General features: G+C 33.9%; 1 protein-coding gene across 1 annotated transcript; it reads right to left on the bottom strand.

Annotated features, from left to right (window-relative positions):
• Nucleotides 1-279: 279 nt before the first annotated feature.
• On the bottom strand, nucleotides 280-18,983 carry LOC138319369 (visual system homeobox 2-like). The gene is made up of 5 exons (XM_069262462.1): nucleotides 17,225-18,983; nucleotides 6,893-6,977; nucleotides 5,429-5,552; nucleotides 3,938-4,118; nucleotides 280-1,739 (listed from the first exon to the last, which is right to left on the bottom strand). The coding sequence occupies exons 1-5, from the start codon at nucleotides 17,724-17,726 to the stop codon at nucleotides 1,471-1,473; spliced, it is 1,161 nt and encodes a 386-aa protein (XP_069118563.1). The 5' UTR covers nucleotides 17,727-18,983; the 3' UTR covers nucleotides 280-1,470.
• Between the last annotated feature and the right edge of the window lie 711 nt (nucleotides 18,984-19,694).

Below are 19,694 nucleotides of genomic sequence, written 5' to 3'. Positions count from 1 at the left end.
CCTTTTCATCGTTCTCCCATCTATATCACTTCCCGCAATAAATGAAGTCATTGAAGGAAGCTGTCATTAGTGCACGTCGACGTCTCAGCAAGTCATTATATTGGCATGGTCGTTTTGGGACGGACATTTATATGTGTACACCTCAGTTACCCAGAATGTAGAACGATTGTTTGAGTAACATGACAAATATTTTCGGTATTGAATTTACGTTCTACTAGTTAAATGGAGAGTACTAAATAAGTAAGTATCACTTATCAATAGATAATCATATAACAAGTATTGCTGTAGTTTTTTTATTAGAAATTAAAATATATTGCACCTTTTATGACAGAAAATATCATACATATTTATTTACCATCAATGACCGCAATTCTCAAGGTCAAAAATCAGAAAGAATTGACCACTTGTACACCAAGACAGTGTCATCTATTGTGTTCACACCATAGGTAGTTTATCCGAGAAACAAATGGTGTAATGAGAAGAAGAGTACTAAATAAATCTGTCGAGTTAAACCATATAATCAAGTTTGCCTGTTTAGTATACATGGCATGGGAATTATATTAAGACATGTATTCTATATAAGAATAAATTATACCCTGACATCGTTACACTAATACTAGTACTATATTTACATAACAATATCGTTTATGATAAATATACTGATCTCTTATTTACAATAAACATATACGGCCATCACTAGATCAACAGACAATGATACAGGTGATGGACATGACAAAGAAAGCAATAATAATGACGCTAATTAACAAATACAATAACTGATTTAACTAAGACATTTCCCGAATGAACACAGGGACGCGAGACAGGGACATGATACCGATATAGAAGTTTATAACGACTGAATAATGAAATGTTCCGTAAACAAGTTAGGGAGGCAGGCACAGATTAGTTGATGAGTCATATTGTAAATACAATTTGTTACCACGTCTCATTTTTTAGTATTTCACCAAGTTGTCGTATCCCTGTAGTCCATAGGCATTTTACAATAATAGAATGAGATCAACAAGTAAAACAAATTGATGTTAAGGAGCACAGCATTGAAATATATTTCATTAACATATACTTCCTCCATATTAAAGTATGTCAGCACATATGCAATTTAATGCATCGTAACTTATGTCTGTTTAGTGTTACCCGACCGACCCTAATTTTTTCCTCCATTTTTCTACGACAAAAAAAAATCCGGATTTCGATCTCAGACTCCGGTTCCGGCCATTTCTTTATAGTGAAAGACACTAAAATATTTTTTTTAAATCCTACCGGCCCTATTTTTTGCCAATGTAACCCTAAACAGACATATTTTTTGGCCAAATGAAGTAACACGTGACGAAAGTCAATCACAGGATCAGCTGATCTTAGAGGTTACATCGGAGTCCACAATGTTACACCATACAGGGAACCCTTTCTGTCAGTTTAGGACTAGTGGAATTTAAGCACGAGACAAAATGTAAATCACTGCCTTGTAATGTCAGTAGACGTATCGCCCGAGTCGGAGAAAAACGAACTGTCAAATGAACTGTTACTCGTCTCCTCAAAGTTCTGTTTTCCTTCCTTGCTCATAGCTTGTAACATCCGGGCACTATGTTCCTGAGCTTTGGCCCGTAACGCGGCGATGCTCTCCGACCGGAACTCGTCTTTATGTTTATCGTCGGATCCATCGTCCTCTTCATTCTCCTCTTCCTTCATCTTTTTAGATGCCTCAATAGATTTCTTGTGCATACCTATAGAGCGGAAAGCGACAGTTTTCAAAAATTGTTTGAAGAAATACAGTGTTCTTATCTTATTCAAAATGAAACCAAGTTTACAAAATCGTTCATTGATTTCTTATTTCCGACAAACGTGAACATATTTCTACAACTGTAAAAACGCTATCACAAAATGTAGGATTTGTTGAAAATTAAAGGGTTTGTGACACAAAGTTGTCTATAGATTGGGCCCGAAATAGCCCACTCCATGCGGATGGCAAATAAACACACTGAGATACCAGGCTATACATAGGGCCATCTGGGCAGCTGACCGATATGCAAAAATTTATTGCGATAACGAGGCTGTCAGCCAGCACACGTCACTGGTTCACCGACTGGCTCACTGCTGCTGATGAGACGGACATGAATAGAGCTAAACACCTAAACTTACAGTTATCTTATCCTGTGTTTCACATGAAATAATTAAAGGCTGTCAGTATAAATTCAGTGTGGTGCAATGTGCTGCTTATATGGCTGCTATAACAATCACAGAAATAAAATAAGTTAAAATATATTTTTTTAAACGAGTTCTTTCGCTTTCAAAAAAAGAAGAGTATTCAAAATACATGGTTGCATTATATAAGTGTCAAGTTTGAGCTGACAGAAAATCATCATTTGTGTGAATAGATGTATTATATGGAGGCATTAAATTACTCAGGGTCAATTTAATTCATGTTTGAAAAGGTGACCTATTATCTATGACCTGATAATGGTATCTATTGTACATATATGTTTTAATTACTCAGCCCTGTTTGTTAGTAAACATTATACATGGAATGTGCCTGTTTCAAATGTGTGTTTACTTGTAACAACTTAAGGACAATTTATCATCACCATTGCCTGCTACTTAATTACTCATACGAATGCTACAGTACACATTATTAAATAGATAATTGCATAGTATCAGTAATAGTATCTGGCTGTATAGTCGTATAAATACATTATATCGAGAAGAGGATTGATGTAATGTATATAAATATTGCAAGGAAAGTAACATTTCATAATAATAAGTATATCAATAGGTAAAATTAATAATAATATAAACAATTTACAGAGATGTTTTTTTATTGAAAACTATGCAATTGACATAATATATCTCACGACAGCAGACCGTAGATTCCGATTCCGTAACCATTGGATCACAGAAACCACATGAACACCTGTTGAAAACAAAAAATACCGGTATAACAAAATATGTATCCACAACATAAAATGGAAAAAAATAACTTTTGGTAATTGAACCATGTAATTAGCTTTGTCTCACAGTAGTAACCAATGTCATTATTATACATTCCTCTGTTGTTAAGAATACAATCCTCATTTACCGAATTCTTCAATTGGTTATTGACATAGTAATAAAGTGTATTACACATTGTTGTCATTGATGTTAATTAAAAAATAGATTTTATTGAGATACATGGATATTTGTAATATGTAGGTATGTAAAATTAGTGTAGTAATTGTATAAGTCGTAAGTCACTGATATAAATCATACAAATGCATTTAGGTTAATGCATTTATAAAGTAATAAAAGGATAAATTAATTGTTCTGAATGGATGATTTTAATGTAAAAAATTAGGTATGTAAGATATATTACAGATTATATTCACTTATTAAAAAGAAATTATCTGATGAATATCCATGAAGGCATCCACATCTATATTTATTGCCAATAAATTAAAATAATTATAGATCTATTACAAACCATGCTGTGTTTGTCAACCGATCTTCTTGGTTTTCTTGATCAGCATCTGAAACATCTGGGGATGTTACCCCCTCCTCCGTAGAAAGAGAATTATCAGTGTTTATCAAAAGGTCAAACTGGTATGGGATAATGTCCAGAACAAATCCCAAAGCAGGGATATCACTGTCATTGTTTTCCACTGCAGATATTAAAAAAATACTAGAAGACTCTGTAGTTTTTCTCTCTAAATATATTGTATCTACAGCAGACAGTAGAGCATGGTGAAACGGATGACGCGTTGGTACCACGTGACTGGCTAGCTCATTTAAGTTTTCTCCACCGCAGCAATTTACCCTTACTGCCCTTAAAGTAGATAAACAGCTTTGCGGAGTGCTGTGAAACGTGTGTCAGCCAACATTGATGGGGTCAAACTATCAGAAAATTTATAAAAAGATTTTTGTGTCACAAACCCTTTAAACAATAACGTACCTAATAGCCACGGTGCGTTAGACTTGTCGATACCCTTGTTTGCAGATTTGAGAATAGATTCCGGAAGTGGAAGTGCATGCCTAACCATGGCTCCGTACAATCCATACTCGGCCATTATACTACTTTTCCCCCACGTTTTCTCGCTCTTTCTCCATTTTGCACGTCTGTTTTGAAACCAGACCTGTAAAAGTAAGAAATCGAATATTGTAGCTTTACATGTTTATTAATTATCAATAATATGTACTAAGTATCTATTATAAACCATGCATTTGTTTACAGTGAGAGTACCAGCCAATATTTGTGCTGGAATTCCATAAAATAAAGATACATAATCAAATTAATCATTATAATTCAATCTAATAATATGAAAATCCAAATTTGTTGAGGGACTCTTTTCCTTTCGAAATCGTTACGTCGTGGCATCAGCCAATCAAAGACCACGTTACAAACGACATTTGTTTACGCTATGGAATGATCAAGCCAATCAAAATGCTTGCCACAAGCATGAGTAAATTGTGTGATGGTGCCCCATTTATAAAAAAGATGGAACATTAACACAATGCATGTGCTCGATTCTTCAGACATACAAACCAGCATGTATGCCTAAATGAGTTTTGTGATGTTCTGTTATTTGTGTTATATGTATGATGGAAACAAAACAATAAAAAACTTATGTGTGGACAAGTCGGCATTATTATACTAACATACATATCTGACGATTCTATAAGTTGATCTATCATTAATCTTATCACGCGGATCTACACGATAACAGTTGGAGGCGAGCAGGCAGTACAGAGTTGTCAGCTACCTCAGTGTATTCCCAGAGGAGGGACTTCCCAGGGGAGGGACACGTCAAGTTTCCTCGCTATCTTCAGCCAGCAGAATAAATAAACATGCTTTGCTGTGTAAAGTTTGATAGCAACACTAATTACTCGACGTTTTGACGTTCGCCAATAATTCCCCATGCCGAGTTTTTGATTTTTGTCTCAGATTGTGGCAAGCGTTTGGGTCTTGGAGTGCACGTGACAAGCTATCGGGTATCGGGTTAATATGAGGCTAAACTAACTTGACCTCGGGTCCCGAGATGTGAAGGAGGGGCCAGGGAGGGGTAAGTATATATAAAGGTGTACAAGAGCTTTATGCAGTGTATGGAGTAGTGATGTGTTTTCTTTTCATACGCATCAAAGATAAACTAAAATTGAAAACAGCTAGACATAGAATCCCCGCCTCTAACTTTATTTACACAGTGTGTTTGAGTATAGATAGATCGTCTTTGTTTGATCAAAAATATCTTCATTATCTTAATACCTCTGTGATACTCATGCTTCACCAATCAACACCATATTGCTTCAGTAGAAATAACAGAGCGAATTGGAAATAAATCAGGTTAATCATATTAATTGATATATCATTATGCAAGAGGAACAAGCGACAGCGTAAACCCAACCCCTTTTTTCTTCTGACTTTATATTTCTTGATAGACGTTCTTACCTGAATGCGGTCCTCTGGTAGATCGATCTTCAGTGCTAGCACCTCCCTAGTGTACAGGTCGGGGTAGTGAGCCTCCTTGAACGTTTTCTCCAGCTCATCACTCTGATAACTTGTAAAGATCGTTCTGCATCAAAAAACATATATCACTTAGTAACATGGCATCCTATTTTCATTTTAGGATGTCTAATATGGTTTTATGGTATTGCATTGCATTGGTAATCTGACAGTCTTTGCGAGAAATAGACTTGCGTATGGTGTCTTCTTGAACTTGATAATTATATAAAAAGATTGATATCTAATTGAAAGGGTTACTGGTAACACTTCGCCGTCACGAAGGCTTTAATTAAAATTCCGGGTACGAGTGCCAACTTGTGAGGAGAAAGTCTAGGCGGGTAATTGGTGAGGCTGAGAGCTGATTGGGCTGTTTATCTCTGCACATGGCACCAAATCGATCTCTAGTTTAACGCACATCGCATCCGAATAATCCGCACATTTCATATGATACTAAATTGGAAAGTGTAATGGGTAATTTTGCTCATTACCGACAACCCGTCACTACAAATACACATCGTTATTTATTTAACATCGGCAGTTCAACACACGATTGTCATGTCCTGCCATTCCAAGCTTCCACAATCAGGGCCTGATTACGGAACTCTTCTGTGTAAAAAGATGGGAAAGTGAGTCGACCAATGGCGGTCTATAATTGTTCAACGACCGCATCATTAATCTACGCGTTAGACAATGCCCCCTGGTGCTTGGACCGGTATGGTAATGAATTGTTCATTTTTGGCTAGCTAGTGTCCAGGATAGGGTTACAGAGTAGAACACTAGAAATAATTATGTTCGGAAGACCAGGACATCTCGGAGTAATGGTTCCATATTCAAAACATTTCCCCTAACAAATAAAAGAAATGGCCAAAAGCTCGTAACGAAGCACGCGTCGATCCCTTTTGAAACTAATTACAACTCATCGAGTTCATTTAAATCAGTCTACTCATCATAATTGATGGGCGGATCTATGACCTAAATAATTTTGTGTACAATCTGATATTTAACTGTTGGTGTGATAAGAAGGTGGGATAATATACATACTCTTCTAAAACAAAATCAGACATTGCAACAGGGGAGTTCACACACGTAATTATATTGTGATTTAAATGGGTTTCTTTTAAACAGAGAAAGAGTAAAAAATATTGTCACTCAGTACTATACTGGTAAGTAATGAGACAATTTATTTGTTTCTTACAGAGCAGACGAACAGATTGATCGTAGTAAAGACAGGATAAAAGTGTGCAGTTAAATACAGAAGCACATTTCTGTGTGAAAACCTACAGAACAATCAGATCACCAATATAAAAGACTTTCGCCGGAGATAAATAGTAGGTCACCGTGATCCCTTGAATTCAGAAGTAGGTCAACGTTTGTGTAAGTATACCGAAGTCAAACTTATAGATTTTATACCTGTGTCGCCGTCGTTTCTTCTGTTTTTTCCCGTGACCACCACATTCGGCCTTCTGTATGTGAGCACATTCTGGCCTTTGGGGCACTGAAACATATACAACATTCTACTGTGAGCATTATAATCGTTACACTATGTCCACATAAAACATTCTACTGTGAGCATTATCATCGTTACACTATGTCCACATAAAACATTCTACTGTGAGCATTATCATCGTTACACTATGTCCACATAAAACATTCTACTCTGAGCATCATTATCGTTACACTATGTCCACATAAAACATTCTACTGTGAGCATTGACATCGTTACACTATGTCCACATAAAACATTCTACTGTGAGCATTATCATCGTTACACTATGTCCACATAAAACATTCTACTGTGAGCATTATCATCGTTACACTATGTCCACATAAAACATTCTACTGTGAGCATTGACATCGTTACACTATGTCCACATAAAACATTCTACTGTGAGCATTGACATCGTTACACTATGTCCACATAAAACATTCTACTCTGAGCATTATCATCGTTACACTATGTCCACATAAAACATTCTACTGTGAGCATTATCATCGTTACACTGTGTCCACATAAAACATTCTACTGTGAGCATTGACATCGTTACACTATGTCCACATAAAACATTCTACTGTGAGCATTACCATCGTTACACTATGTCCACATAAAACATTCTACTGTGAGCATTATCATCGTTACACTGTGTCCACATAAAACATTCTACTGTGAGCATTATCATCGTTACACTATGTCCACATAAAACATTCTACTGTGAGCATTGACATCGTTACACTATGTCCACATAAAACATTCTACTGTGAGCATTGACATCGTTACACTATGTCCACATAAAACATTCTACTGTGAACAATATCATCGTTACACTATGTCCACATACAACATTCTACTGTGAGCATTGACATCGTTACACTATGTCCACATAAAACATTCTACTGTGAGCATTGAAATCGTTACACTGTGTCCACATAAAACATTCTACTGTGAGCATTATCATCGTTACACTATGTCCACATAAAACATTCTACTGTGAGCATTATCATCGTTACACTATGTCCACATAAAACATTCTACTGTGAGCATTATAATCGTTACACTATGTCCACATAAAACATTCTACTGTGAACATTATCATCGTTACACTATGTCCACATAAAACATTCTACTGTGAGCATTACCATCGTTACACTATGTCCACATAAAACATTCTACTGTGAGCATTGACATCGTTACACTATGTCCACATAAAACATTCTACTGTGAACAATATCATCGTTACACTATGTCCACATAAAACATTCTACTGTGAACATTATCATCGTTACACTATGTCCACATAAAGCATTCTACTGTGAGCATTACCATCGTTACACTATGTCCACATAAAACATTCTACTGTGAGCATTGACATCGTTACACTATGTCCACATAAAACATTCTACTGTGAACATTATAATCGTTACACTATGTCCACATAAAACATTCTACTGTGAACATTATCATCGTTACACTATGTCCACATAAAGCATTCTACTGTGAGCATTACCATCGTTACACTATGTCCACATAAAACATTCTACTGTGAGCATTGACATCGTTACACTATGTCCACATAAAACATTCTACTGTGAACAATATCATCGTTACACTATGTCCATATACAACATTCTACTGTGAGCATTGACATCGTTACACTATGTCCACATAAAACATTCTACTGTGAGCATTGAAATCGTTACACTGTGTCCACATAAAACATTCTACTGTGAGCATTATCATCGTTACACTATGTCCACATAAAACATTCTACTCTGAGCATTATCATCGTTACACTATGTCCACATAAAACATTCTACTGTGAGCATTATAATCGTTACACTATGTCCACATAAAACATTCTACTGTGAACATTATCATCGTTACACTATGTCCACATAAAACATTCTACTGTGAGCATTACCATCGTTACACTATGTCCACATAAAACATTCTACTGTGAACAATATCATCGTTACACTATGTCCACATACAACATTCTACTGTGAGCATTGACATCGTTACACTGTGTCCACATAAAACATTCTACTGTGAGCATTATCATCGTTACACTGTGTCCATATACAACATTCTACTGTGAGCATTACCATCGTTACACTATGTCCATATACAACATTCTACTGTGAGCATTATAATCGTTACACTATGTCCACATAAAACATTCTACTGTGTGCATTATCATCGTTACACTGTGTCCACATAAAACATTCTACTGTGAGCATTATCCTCGTTACACTATGTCCACATACAACATTCTACTGTGAGCATTGACATCGTTTCACTATGTCCACATAAAACATTCTACTGTGAGCATTGACATCGTTACACTATGTCCACATAAAACATTCTACTGTGAGCATTGACATCGTTACACTATGTCCACATAAAACATTCTACTGTGAGCATTACCATCGTTACACTATGTCCACATAAAACATTCTACTGTGAGCATTATCATCGTTACACTATGTCCACATAAATGCCTTTATTGTGTCTAACATAAGAAGATCTTTTCAAAGAAAAAATGCCGATTTCCACATACAAGTCGCTTTAATCCTTGAGCACATTAGATGATTACAGTTGCCTATAGAACGTTATAGAAAATCAATCGGTACTTCGGAACTATAAAGTTTAAATTTCTCATTATGTAATGACAGGCAAACATACTAAGATGATAAGTAGTATCTCTTATTACAGTTAATGATATTATTATTGCAATTATACAGGAAGTGACGTCATCGTTTATCGTTATCATAACTAATGATAGGGCCTGGCTACTGACGGTCTATGCGCGCGGGTTCATTGTTTTATGCACCAAAGCAGACTGGTCAAACTTGACCACAAAGTCATAGGATGGGGCTAAGTGGAGGACATTTATCCTTCCGATAACCGGAAGTGAGCATCAATATTAAAATATTTACATAATCACTCATCTTAAGATTTTAAGTGACGTCTATTTATGAGAAATGTGGTATACGCATGCGTATGCCGTGAAACGTTGAAATTTTCCCAGACTATCTGACTGCCTGCTCTTAGGTTCATTCATAAAATAAAACTGGGTCAGGTTGTGGTTGAGAGAAGACCTAAGTAAATTGAAGGTGATTAAAGCGATGGACGGTAAGAAGATGTCAGAATGGTGCTCAGGTAAACACGACACTTCACTGACTGTCAACAGCCTGGAGTACCAGTAGACAGACTTAAAGTGTCAAAGGTTTCTACATTTTCACTTGATTTTGTTTAAACTCAAGATAACGTGTACTGATAGTTTAAAATCTACAATTATTGTCAAGAGTTGACCCCGTGATTCAATTAGATAATGATTTTACTCAACCGACGTGGGTGTCTGCTAAGAGGGAACTAAAACGTTCTCGAGATCAGAATGGTGCCGAGACGCCAAATGAAAACATAGCTAACGGTTGCGTGCGTCGCTGCGTTTTAACCAGTAGAACTGACGTACGCTAGTACCCCATATACTGAGACACCCCGACACTTCACAATATGTTCTAATGTAATAATACATGTTTATAGCAACCTCGTTCTGAAATCTCACCCTTCATGAATCACTAAATCAATAGAGAGTTACTGTTTTATACTAAATCACCATTGTGTAATAGTTATTGTTTTATACTAAATCATCATTGTGTAGTACGTAGTTATTGTTTTATACTAAATCATCATTGTGTAATAGTTATTGTTTTATACTAAATCACCATTGTGTAATAGTTATTGTTTTATACTAAATCACCATTGTGTAATAGTTATTGTTTTATACTAAATCATCATTGTGTAAAAGTTATTGTTTTATACTAAATCACCATTGTGTAGTAGTTAGTTATTGTTTTATACTAAATCACCATTGTGTAATAGTTATTGTTTTATACTAAATCATCATTGTGTAGTACGTAGTTATTGTTTTATATTAAATCATCATTGTGTAAATAGTTATTGTTTTATACTAAATCACCATTGTGTATAGTATATTGTTTTATACTAAATCACCATTGTGTACGTAGTTATTGTTTTATACTAAATCATCATTGTGTAATAGTTATTGTTTTATACTAAATCACCATTGTGTAATAGTTATTGTTTTATACTAAATCACCATTGTGTAGTAGTTATTGTTTTATACTAAATCATCATTGTGTAAAAAGTTATTGTTTTATACTAAATCACCATTGTGTAGTAGTTATTGTTTTATACTAAATCACCATTGTGTAGTACGTAGTTATTGTTTTATACTAAATCATCATTGTGTAATAGTTATTGTTTTATACTAAATCACCATTGTGTAGTACGTAGTTATTGTTTTATACTAAATCATCATTGTGTAATAGTTATTGTTTTATACTAAATCACCATTGTGTAGTACGTAGTTATTGTTTTATACTAAATCATCATTGTGTAGTAGTTATTGTTTTATACTAAATCATCATTGTGTAATAGTTATTGTTTTATACTAAATCACCATTGTGTAGTAGTTATTGTTTTATACTAAATCACCATTGTGTAATAGTTATTGTTTTATACTAAATCATCATTGTGTAGTACGTAGTTATTGTTTTATATTAAATCATCATTGTGTAAATAGTTATTGTTTTATACTAAATCACCATTGTGTAATAGTTATTGTTTTATACTAAATCATCATTGTGTAGTACGTAGTTATTGTTTTATACTAAATCATCATTGTGTAATAGTTAGTTATTGTTTTATATTAAATCACCATTGTGTAGTACGTAGTTATTGTTTTATACTAAATCACCATTGTGTAGTACGTAGTTATTGTTTTATACTAAATCACCATTGTGTAGTACGTAGTTATTGTTTTATACTAAATCACCATTGTGTAGTACGTAGTTATTGTTTTATACTAAATCACCATTGTGTAATAGTTATTGTTTTATACTAAATCATCATTGTGTAGTACGTAGTTATTGTTTTATACTAAATCACCATTGTGTAGTACGTAGTTATTGTTTTATACTAAATCACCATTGTGTAAATAGTTATTGTTTTATACTAAATCACCATTGTGTAATAGTTATTGTTTTATACTAAATCATCATTGTGTAAATAGTTATTGTTTTATACTAAATCACCATTGTGTAATAGTTATTGTTTTATACTAAATCATCATTGTGTAGTAGTTATTGTTTTATACTAAATCATCATTGTGTAGTAGTTATTGTTTTATACTAAATCATCATTGTGTAGTACGTAGTTATTGTTTTATACTAAATCACCATTGTGTAGTAGTTATTGTTTTATACTAAATCATCATTGTGTAGTAGTTATTGTTTTATACTAAATCATCATTGTGTAGTAGTTATTGTTTTATACTAAATCATTTGTGTAATAGTTATATGTGTTTTATACTAAATCATCATTGTGTAATAGTTATTGTTTTATACTAAATCACCATTGTGTAATAGTTATTGTTTTATACTAAATCATCATTGTGTAGTACGTAGTTATTGTTTTTATACTAAATCACAATTGTGTATATAGTTATTGTTTTATACTAAAACACCATTGTGTAATAGTTATTGTTTTATACTAAATCACCATTGTGTAGTACGTAGTTATTGTTTTATACTAAATCATCATTGTGTAATAGTTATTGTTTTATACTAAATCACCATTGTGTAGTACGTAGTTATTGTTTTATATTAAATCACCATTGTGTAATAGTTATTGTTTTATACTAAATCACCATTGTGTAAATAGTTATTGTTTTATACTAAATCATCATTGTGTAGTAGTTATTGTTTTATACTAAATCATCATTGTGTTATAGTTATTGTTTTATACTAAATTATCATTATGTTACAGTTATTGTTTTATACTAAATCATTACGAGGGTTGAGATATCTTTGTCCACTTGATAGACCCATGTTTAATTCTTTTTCTCTCATACTTTCACGAAACATTATGAAAATGCAGTTTTTAGAAACATTTCCAAAGCGCCGCAATCAAATAATTCTCAATACACAAAATAACAGATTTTCACATGTTAATTTCGTTTTTGCCTTTTCGAGTGGGTTGAAGTTGCACGTTTGATGTGTTGTGTGGACCACTTGAAGCCTCCTCAGCTCAGTCGAAGCAGCACTTGATTGTTAGTGGTCAAGAACGAGTTCTACTAGGAGTGGGTGGATGGACGTGTTGAAAAGCTAGCGAGACGGAACAGAATACCATCTAATAATGACTATACAAGGCTAAAGAATTCCACCGGGCCTGGTGAAGAATAGAGCGCAGAACGTCACGATTTATACTGTCAATTGCTCAGCTGGAGTAGCACAACACGCCAGTAACTTTAACACGTCTGGCCAGAAAAGTTTCACCCTGGTCATCGTTCCCGGGGAGAAGATTAAGTAGGCTCACAAAACAGTTGGCCTGCTCAATTGAACAGCTTTAGTGTCTGATAATGATGAAATCACTGGCAGTTTTACAATGAAGGGCTAATGACGATATCGTCCCGAATAATTAGACTCCTCACTGAGACCTATTTTAAAGGTTTTAATCTAATAAGAAGTAAAAATCAGGATGTTTCGGCCAGGATAGTGTGTCGGACAGGCCTCGGCTCCTGGCTTATCATTAGGGTGTTGACATTTCAGTATGTTTTGCACCAATTGGAAACCGGTACAAACTTCGGTATAATAGTTAACAAACCAACACCGGCCGATAGTGCCGGGATGTGCTATAGAAAACAGACGAACTTGTGTGGAAATGACAGGTTTGGTATTAGAAAATGATTCAATAGACTTTATCACAATTAAACAATAGTTTCGGTTTGATTTTAGCCTAAAGTGTTGTTTTCACGGCAATGTTTAGGCTACTCCTATAATTCCATTAGACTTCACTTTGCGTTGAGAAGGCTACTTCTTCAGATTTTAGTTAAACCATTATTATAAAAAAATGTATCAGGTCAATATTACGACAGATCGCATGTTATAAGGGTTTTCTTTGTGTCAATCGTTTAGGATATATCTATGGACACTTACAAATGCTCCATGCTTCTGATAATACACTTGGAGCTGTCGCTTTGAATCTTATGTTGCATTCAGTATTAAGTCTTGGTAGGAAGTAAAATTTAAAATAAAAAAATCGATTTAAACCTAAACAAAAAATGGAAACTGAATACTTTGAAAGACATGACTTACATGTACTTCAAGTACTGATATATTCCCCAACAATCCATCACGTGTTGTTCGATCGGAGCAAAATTCCTAACAAACTATTTTTTGATTATTGAATTATGTTTTATAACGAAAACTTTACTTAATGCTTTCCTCTTCGTCTACACAAAAAAGTCCCGTAAAATTAATAATTTCTGTTCAATTAGTAACGTAATTGTTCTTCTATATATAGATATATCACAGAAATATACTCTATGTAACAATAAAATAACAATAACGAATTCTGATGTGCCTTGACGTTTGTTATAGAGATACGAATGTGTCTATATTATGGCGACTTAAAGTGTTGTAAATTAGCCCGACCGCCCGGCCCATCGCTTCCTCCCCCGGCGGGTACGACATTGTAACATTGCTAAAAGTCCCGTTCGATCGTTAATCAGATTTACGTGTTTATCGCGTGGCTTAAGAAAACATAAAATCCTTGGAGACGACCATGATTAGCTGAATATTTACTTTCTGGTCAGGTTTCGGTGACGACAGGTCCTCTGTACAAGTAGGCCACTTATATCGGGATTCTTGTGGAGTGATTTGGTGACTTCCGGTGGGCGTGGCTAGAGGGTGGGACGGACAACTTTTAAATAAACATAATGACGACATCTATTGATTTTTTACCTTTTTTATCATATTATTTCTATAACTAATCCTTTACATTCTCTATTGAATTGTTGATGTTTTGGGTGAAAAATGGAGGTGAAAGTAGTATTCAATTGGTTAAAATCACAAAATCTCCTATGTTACGAACATTACGATAAGAAAATAAATTTAATGCATTAATGTTACAATTTTAATATATGATGATAAAGTTAGGTTTATGGCTGTAATACATGTGTACAATTATTTTTTTACATGGCAACTTAGAAATTCATATATTTATACGTTTCCCGAATTCGTGCAAGTCTCCATAGTAATGTTACGAATATATTATCCTGATGATTATTTTGATTGTTTGATACAACTATCCTTTTATAAACAAGAGTCTATCCATTATGTCATACTACACGTAAGTAGATTCACGTGAATTACATTAACATTAAAAACTGAAACATCTTTTCTTGATTTTATAAATCTCTGCGACTGCTCAAATCGGGAACAATTATAGAATGCGCAGTTATCTGAACACTTTCTTATTGCCGTGTTAATTCTATTTTATTTTCTTCATTTATATGAATTATAATTATACACATTTCAACATTCAGTTATGTCATTTCTTAATGTTGTAATATTGTAATTTTTGTTCCTGTTGCTTGAGCAATATGATATTGCTTATTATTCAATGAAAATTATCATATCATTTCATATTCAAAATTTTGAGTCTGTACAATTGTTATGGTTATCGTTCGAAAACTTTCAAAGTAATATCTGTTGAACCACGAAGGGATAAAATCATACATAAAACAGTACATTCGGATGACAACGTACCAGCCACACAACATGTGGAGATTTTATTAAGATGTACGCAAAATCCACCATGAGATAATCATAAATAACGATCATTATGTGAATTTTAAAAAAGTCGGAATATGACAATACATACGAGCTCAAGAAACATGAAAATTTGTGGTTTATTTTACATTTATAGATGACATGTGATTATAAACTTGCAATGATATCTTACCACGGCATACAAAATGCCACATTACGTGGATAATAATAATAAACTTCAACATGTCTGGTAAGATATTATATTAGAACCAAGTGTTAACATGAAATGAAATATTATGAAAATTGGAGACCATACAATGTTAAAAACAAAAATGAACTGATTCAACCATAAAAAATATTGGTAAATTAAATTGATATTGTATAAAAGTGCATTGAATGTTGCCATTCCCTACAAAATTCTTTACGCGAAATTGATAGATGTTATCTTTTCATTATTCTTTAAATGTGTTACTGATCAATAATAGGTTTCGTCATTTATAATTATGTTTATGTATGTTATTTTTTTTGTTTTAGCACATGCTGTTGTTGTATACGCTCCTCGTGATCGATTTCTCCCCTTGTCTCTAATGGACATTTTATATTGTTTCTGTGTTAAATATTATGCTCTTCAGTTTGGAGAAAATGAATTCAACAGTAATCATAAAGAATATCTGTTTGATAAAGAAAATATCAATTTCTGTATCCATTGATATTTAAAATTGGGGGTTTACAACATAAATACTTCCTAAATGTAAATGCATTGAATGCAATATATACATTTCAATGGCAAGCAAAGTTTTGAAATGATATTGTGAAGAGTGGGTTTATTACATGTAAAACTAGTAACATATTAAGATATGGGTGGATGTAATCATAGCCATTACTATTTTGGTTATTAATGACATTAAATATTCGGTTAATTACATAAAACGGAATTTAGATTAATTCGTTAATCAATAAAAAGGGTATATAGTCATGATAGGTTTAGAATATATCATGATGCTCAATGTCTAAGTCACAAAAACTCTTAATACCGAGTTCATCTTTTCAAGTACGATACAGGAGGTAGTATATACATGCATGTATATATTTTTCATGGATAATTAATAATAAATTAGAACAAATTACGATTACAAATAAGTAAATGAAAAAGAAAATCATATTTTGTAAATGATATTACATATGTAAACGACATTATATCATTGTAACTTAAATGGAGATAAAACACGGTCTTCTAATATATACGACAATGCATTCATTGCTTCTCCATTAATCTATTTCTCTAAATCAGATTACAAATGTTCTTTACAGCAGATGTTTAGAAGAAGTCGCTAAATGTAAATATTTTCTTAAGAAGATAATTGTTTCTTACATAAAAAAAATATTTTTAATTTATTTTTGATCTGATCAATAATCGCGAGTTAAAACAACAATATAGAAGCCTTCTTCTAACCTTACTCATATAGTTTCCAGCCATACTGTTTTAGTCCCCACATATAATTTTAACTTGTGACTTATGTTATACATATATTAAAACAAACACGAACTTCTACTTTCGATTGCCTATTGCCAATGCCATAGCTTCAGTGACGTCTTTGCACCACTTACCATCTTCCAGACATGGCGCCTTGAGTCCGTATCCCGGATTTTCGCCGTACCTTGGTCCCTGGATGTCCCTTGGGCCTGGGAGGTCAGGGCTGGTCTGGATGGGGTTAGGTTGGTATTGGTTGTAAGACGTATCCATTCTCCACGGATTGAAATTAGCACAAGACGTCTGTGGTACCATAGGCTGGTCCCGGTAATAGTTCTGTTGCGGAGGCAGCTCTCCTCCACAAGATCCGGAATTGTGTCCGGAGTTGAGTCCAGAAATGTACATTACATTAGAGGGCGACATGCCTTGTGGATCTAGTAAATCCGGACTTGGGTTCTGTCGACAAGATGAGGTTGGAAGTCCGAGTATTTCCTGGATGGCGAATGACGGACGCTGGACAGGCTGTGTGTTATACATCTGTTGGAAATGTCCTCCCGAACCATACTGAGACTGGAACCCCAGCATCGGTGGTGACGCAGAATTAATTATGGTATTCGCAGAATTAATTATGGTATTCATTTTACCAATTGTATTAAAACGTAGGCATTAGCTATCAATTACTTACTGAAAGTGTTATGTCCAGCCTAGTTTATAATAGTCTTCGATCAATTTTCACGGGTTTAGCGAATTATAAGTTAGTTTTCCTTGAGTAGTCTTACGAGGCCAATTTTGTCCATCGAATCACGAGCCAGTACCCTAATAGGTGATGTTAGCAGTGCCCGACACGTTTTTATGGCCGGTGGTTTATCTCTTAGTCTGTTCGGACAGAAATCCTCAGTAATCCAGGTAATTCTCCTCTAACTATATGGCTGTATAGGAATTTCGGGATTTCAAGTGCCGTTCCATAGACGTGTTCTCGTGCAAAGCTCGAGACCTAGACATTTGATTTAAGATGTCACGTGCGGTAATTAGCTATTGTCTTCCGGTATTAGCCCCGCCTACCTGGGCAGAGAATTAAGGTGTGCGTCCATACGATGTAGCAGGACTGATTGTCAATCATCCACACACCTTGACAGCACTGCCGATTTAGGTGTCGGTCAGATGTAGAAAAACAAACATGAGCGCTCTGATTGGCAATAGTCCCGCCGCGAATTCACCACGGGGTCCGCACCACGGCATCTACATTAAACTTGTCTGAATTCACGGCTAAACAGTTACGATATTTCATACTAATTGAGCGTATGATAACGTTAGCTCCATGTTTTTAGTCTATGAAACTGTATGCCGACTTTATCAGTATATGAACATTCTCGCTTCACCGTACCCTTGTTATTTCCGAAAGAAACGCGTTTTTATCATTTGGACTGCCTAAAATACAACAAGGACGAGTGGAGAGTTACAAAGACAGTTTAGAATTGTAAGCAAAAAAAAAAAAAAAAAAAAAAAACAGATATTAATTTTATTTCTACTAATCAGAACATTTAATATGTGCTGAAACGATATATAATGTCCTGAATCTATTTCATTAGGAATTAATTGAATAACACTTTTGTTAATAAGACTTTAAACGAAAAATCCTGAATCCTGATTGGACTGCTTTTTTCTATAAAAGAAAATATTACGGCGATGTCGACCAATAAGTTATTACGATGTTACAAATGAAGACTTTACACATAATCTGGTCATAACATTTAAGCGAACTTTGCGATATGCTATGAATTGAATTGAATTGAAATTGAATAGAATTTTTATTGGTTTCAACATTTCTTTATTTCTCAAGTCGCATGTACACACATAGTGAAGAAGAGGTTACAATCATATTCAAATATAAACATGGTAAAAATGAAATACCCACGAAATATTCGTATATTTATAAAAATGGTTAAAATGAAATACCCATGACATATTTGTATATTTATAATTAGGGTTAAATGAAATACCAATGGCATATTTGTATATTTATAATCTGGGTTAAAATGAAATACCAATGACATATTTGTATATTTATAAACATGATTAAAATGAAATACTCATGACATCTTCGTATATTATAAATATGGTTAAAATTAAATACCATGACATATTCGTATATTTATTACATGTTTCAAATGGAATACCAATGAAATATTCGTATACAGTGTATTTATAATCATGGTTAAAATGAAATACCCATGATATATTTGTATATTTATAAACATGGTTAAAATGAAATAGCCATGACATATTCGTATATTTATAAGCATTGTTAAAATGAAATAGCCATGACATATTCGTATATCATTATATTCTAGTACTGTGTTAGTAGGAGCTAGTTATTCGTTTGGAGGATAGAAAATAATCACGTATCATTCTTTGTCCCTACTGCCACCAGCAACAAATGGAAATCAAGAAGCGCTTCTTGTACACGACATTCGGAGAGATGGAAACAAGAAAAACAAAAAAATCTGTTCTGATTAACACCATAAAAAACAATGAGAAATCAGCAAAACATAGTATAGATTACTTGACAGAAATTGCTCATGAAATTGTATTTGAGGCATTCTTTAC

The sequence above is a fragment of the Argopecten irradians genome, chromosome 3, assembly GCF_041381155.1.
Source record: "Argopecten irradians isolate NY chromosome 3, Ai_NY, whole genome shotgun sequence".
Taxonomy (NCBI): Eukaryota; Metazoa; Mollusca; class Bivalvia; order Pectinida; family Pectinidae; genus Argopecten; species Argopecten irradians.
The sequence above is the reverse complement of the archived record's forward strand: the minus strand, read 5'-3'. Positions and strand labels throughout refer to the sequence as shown.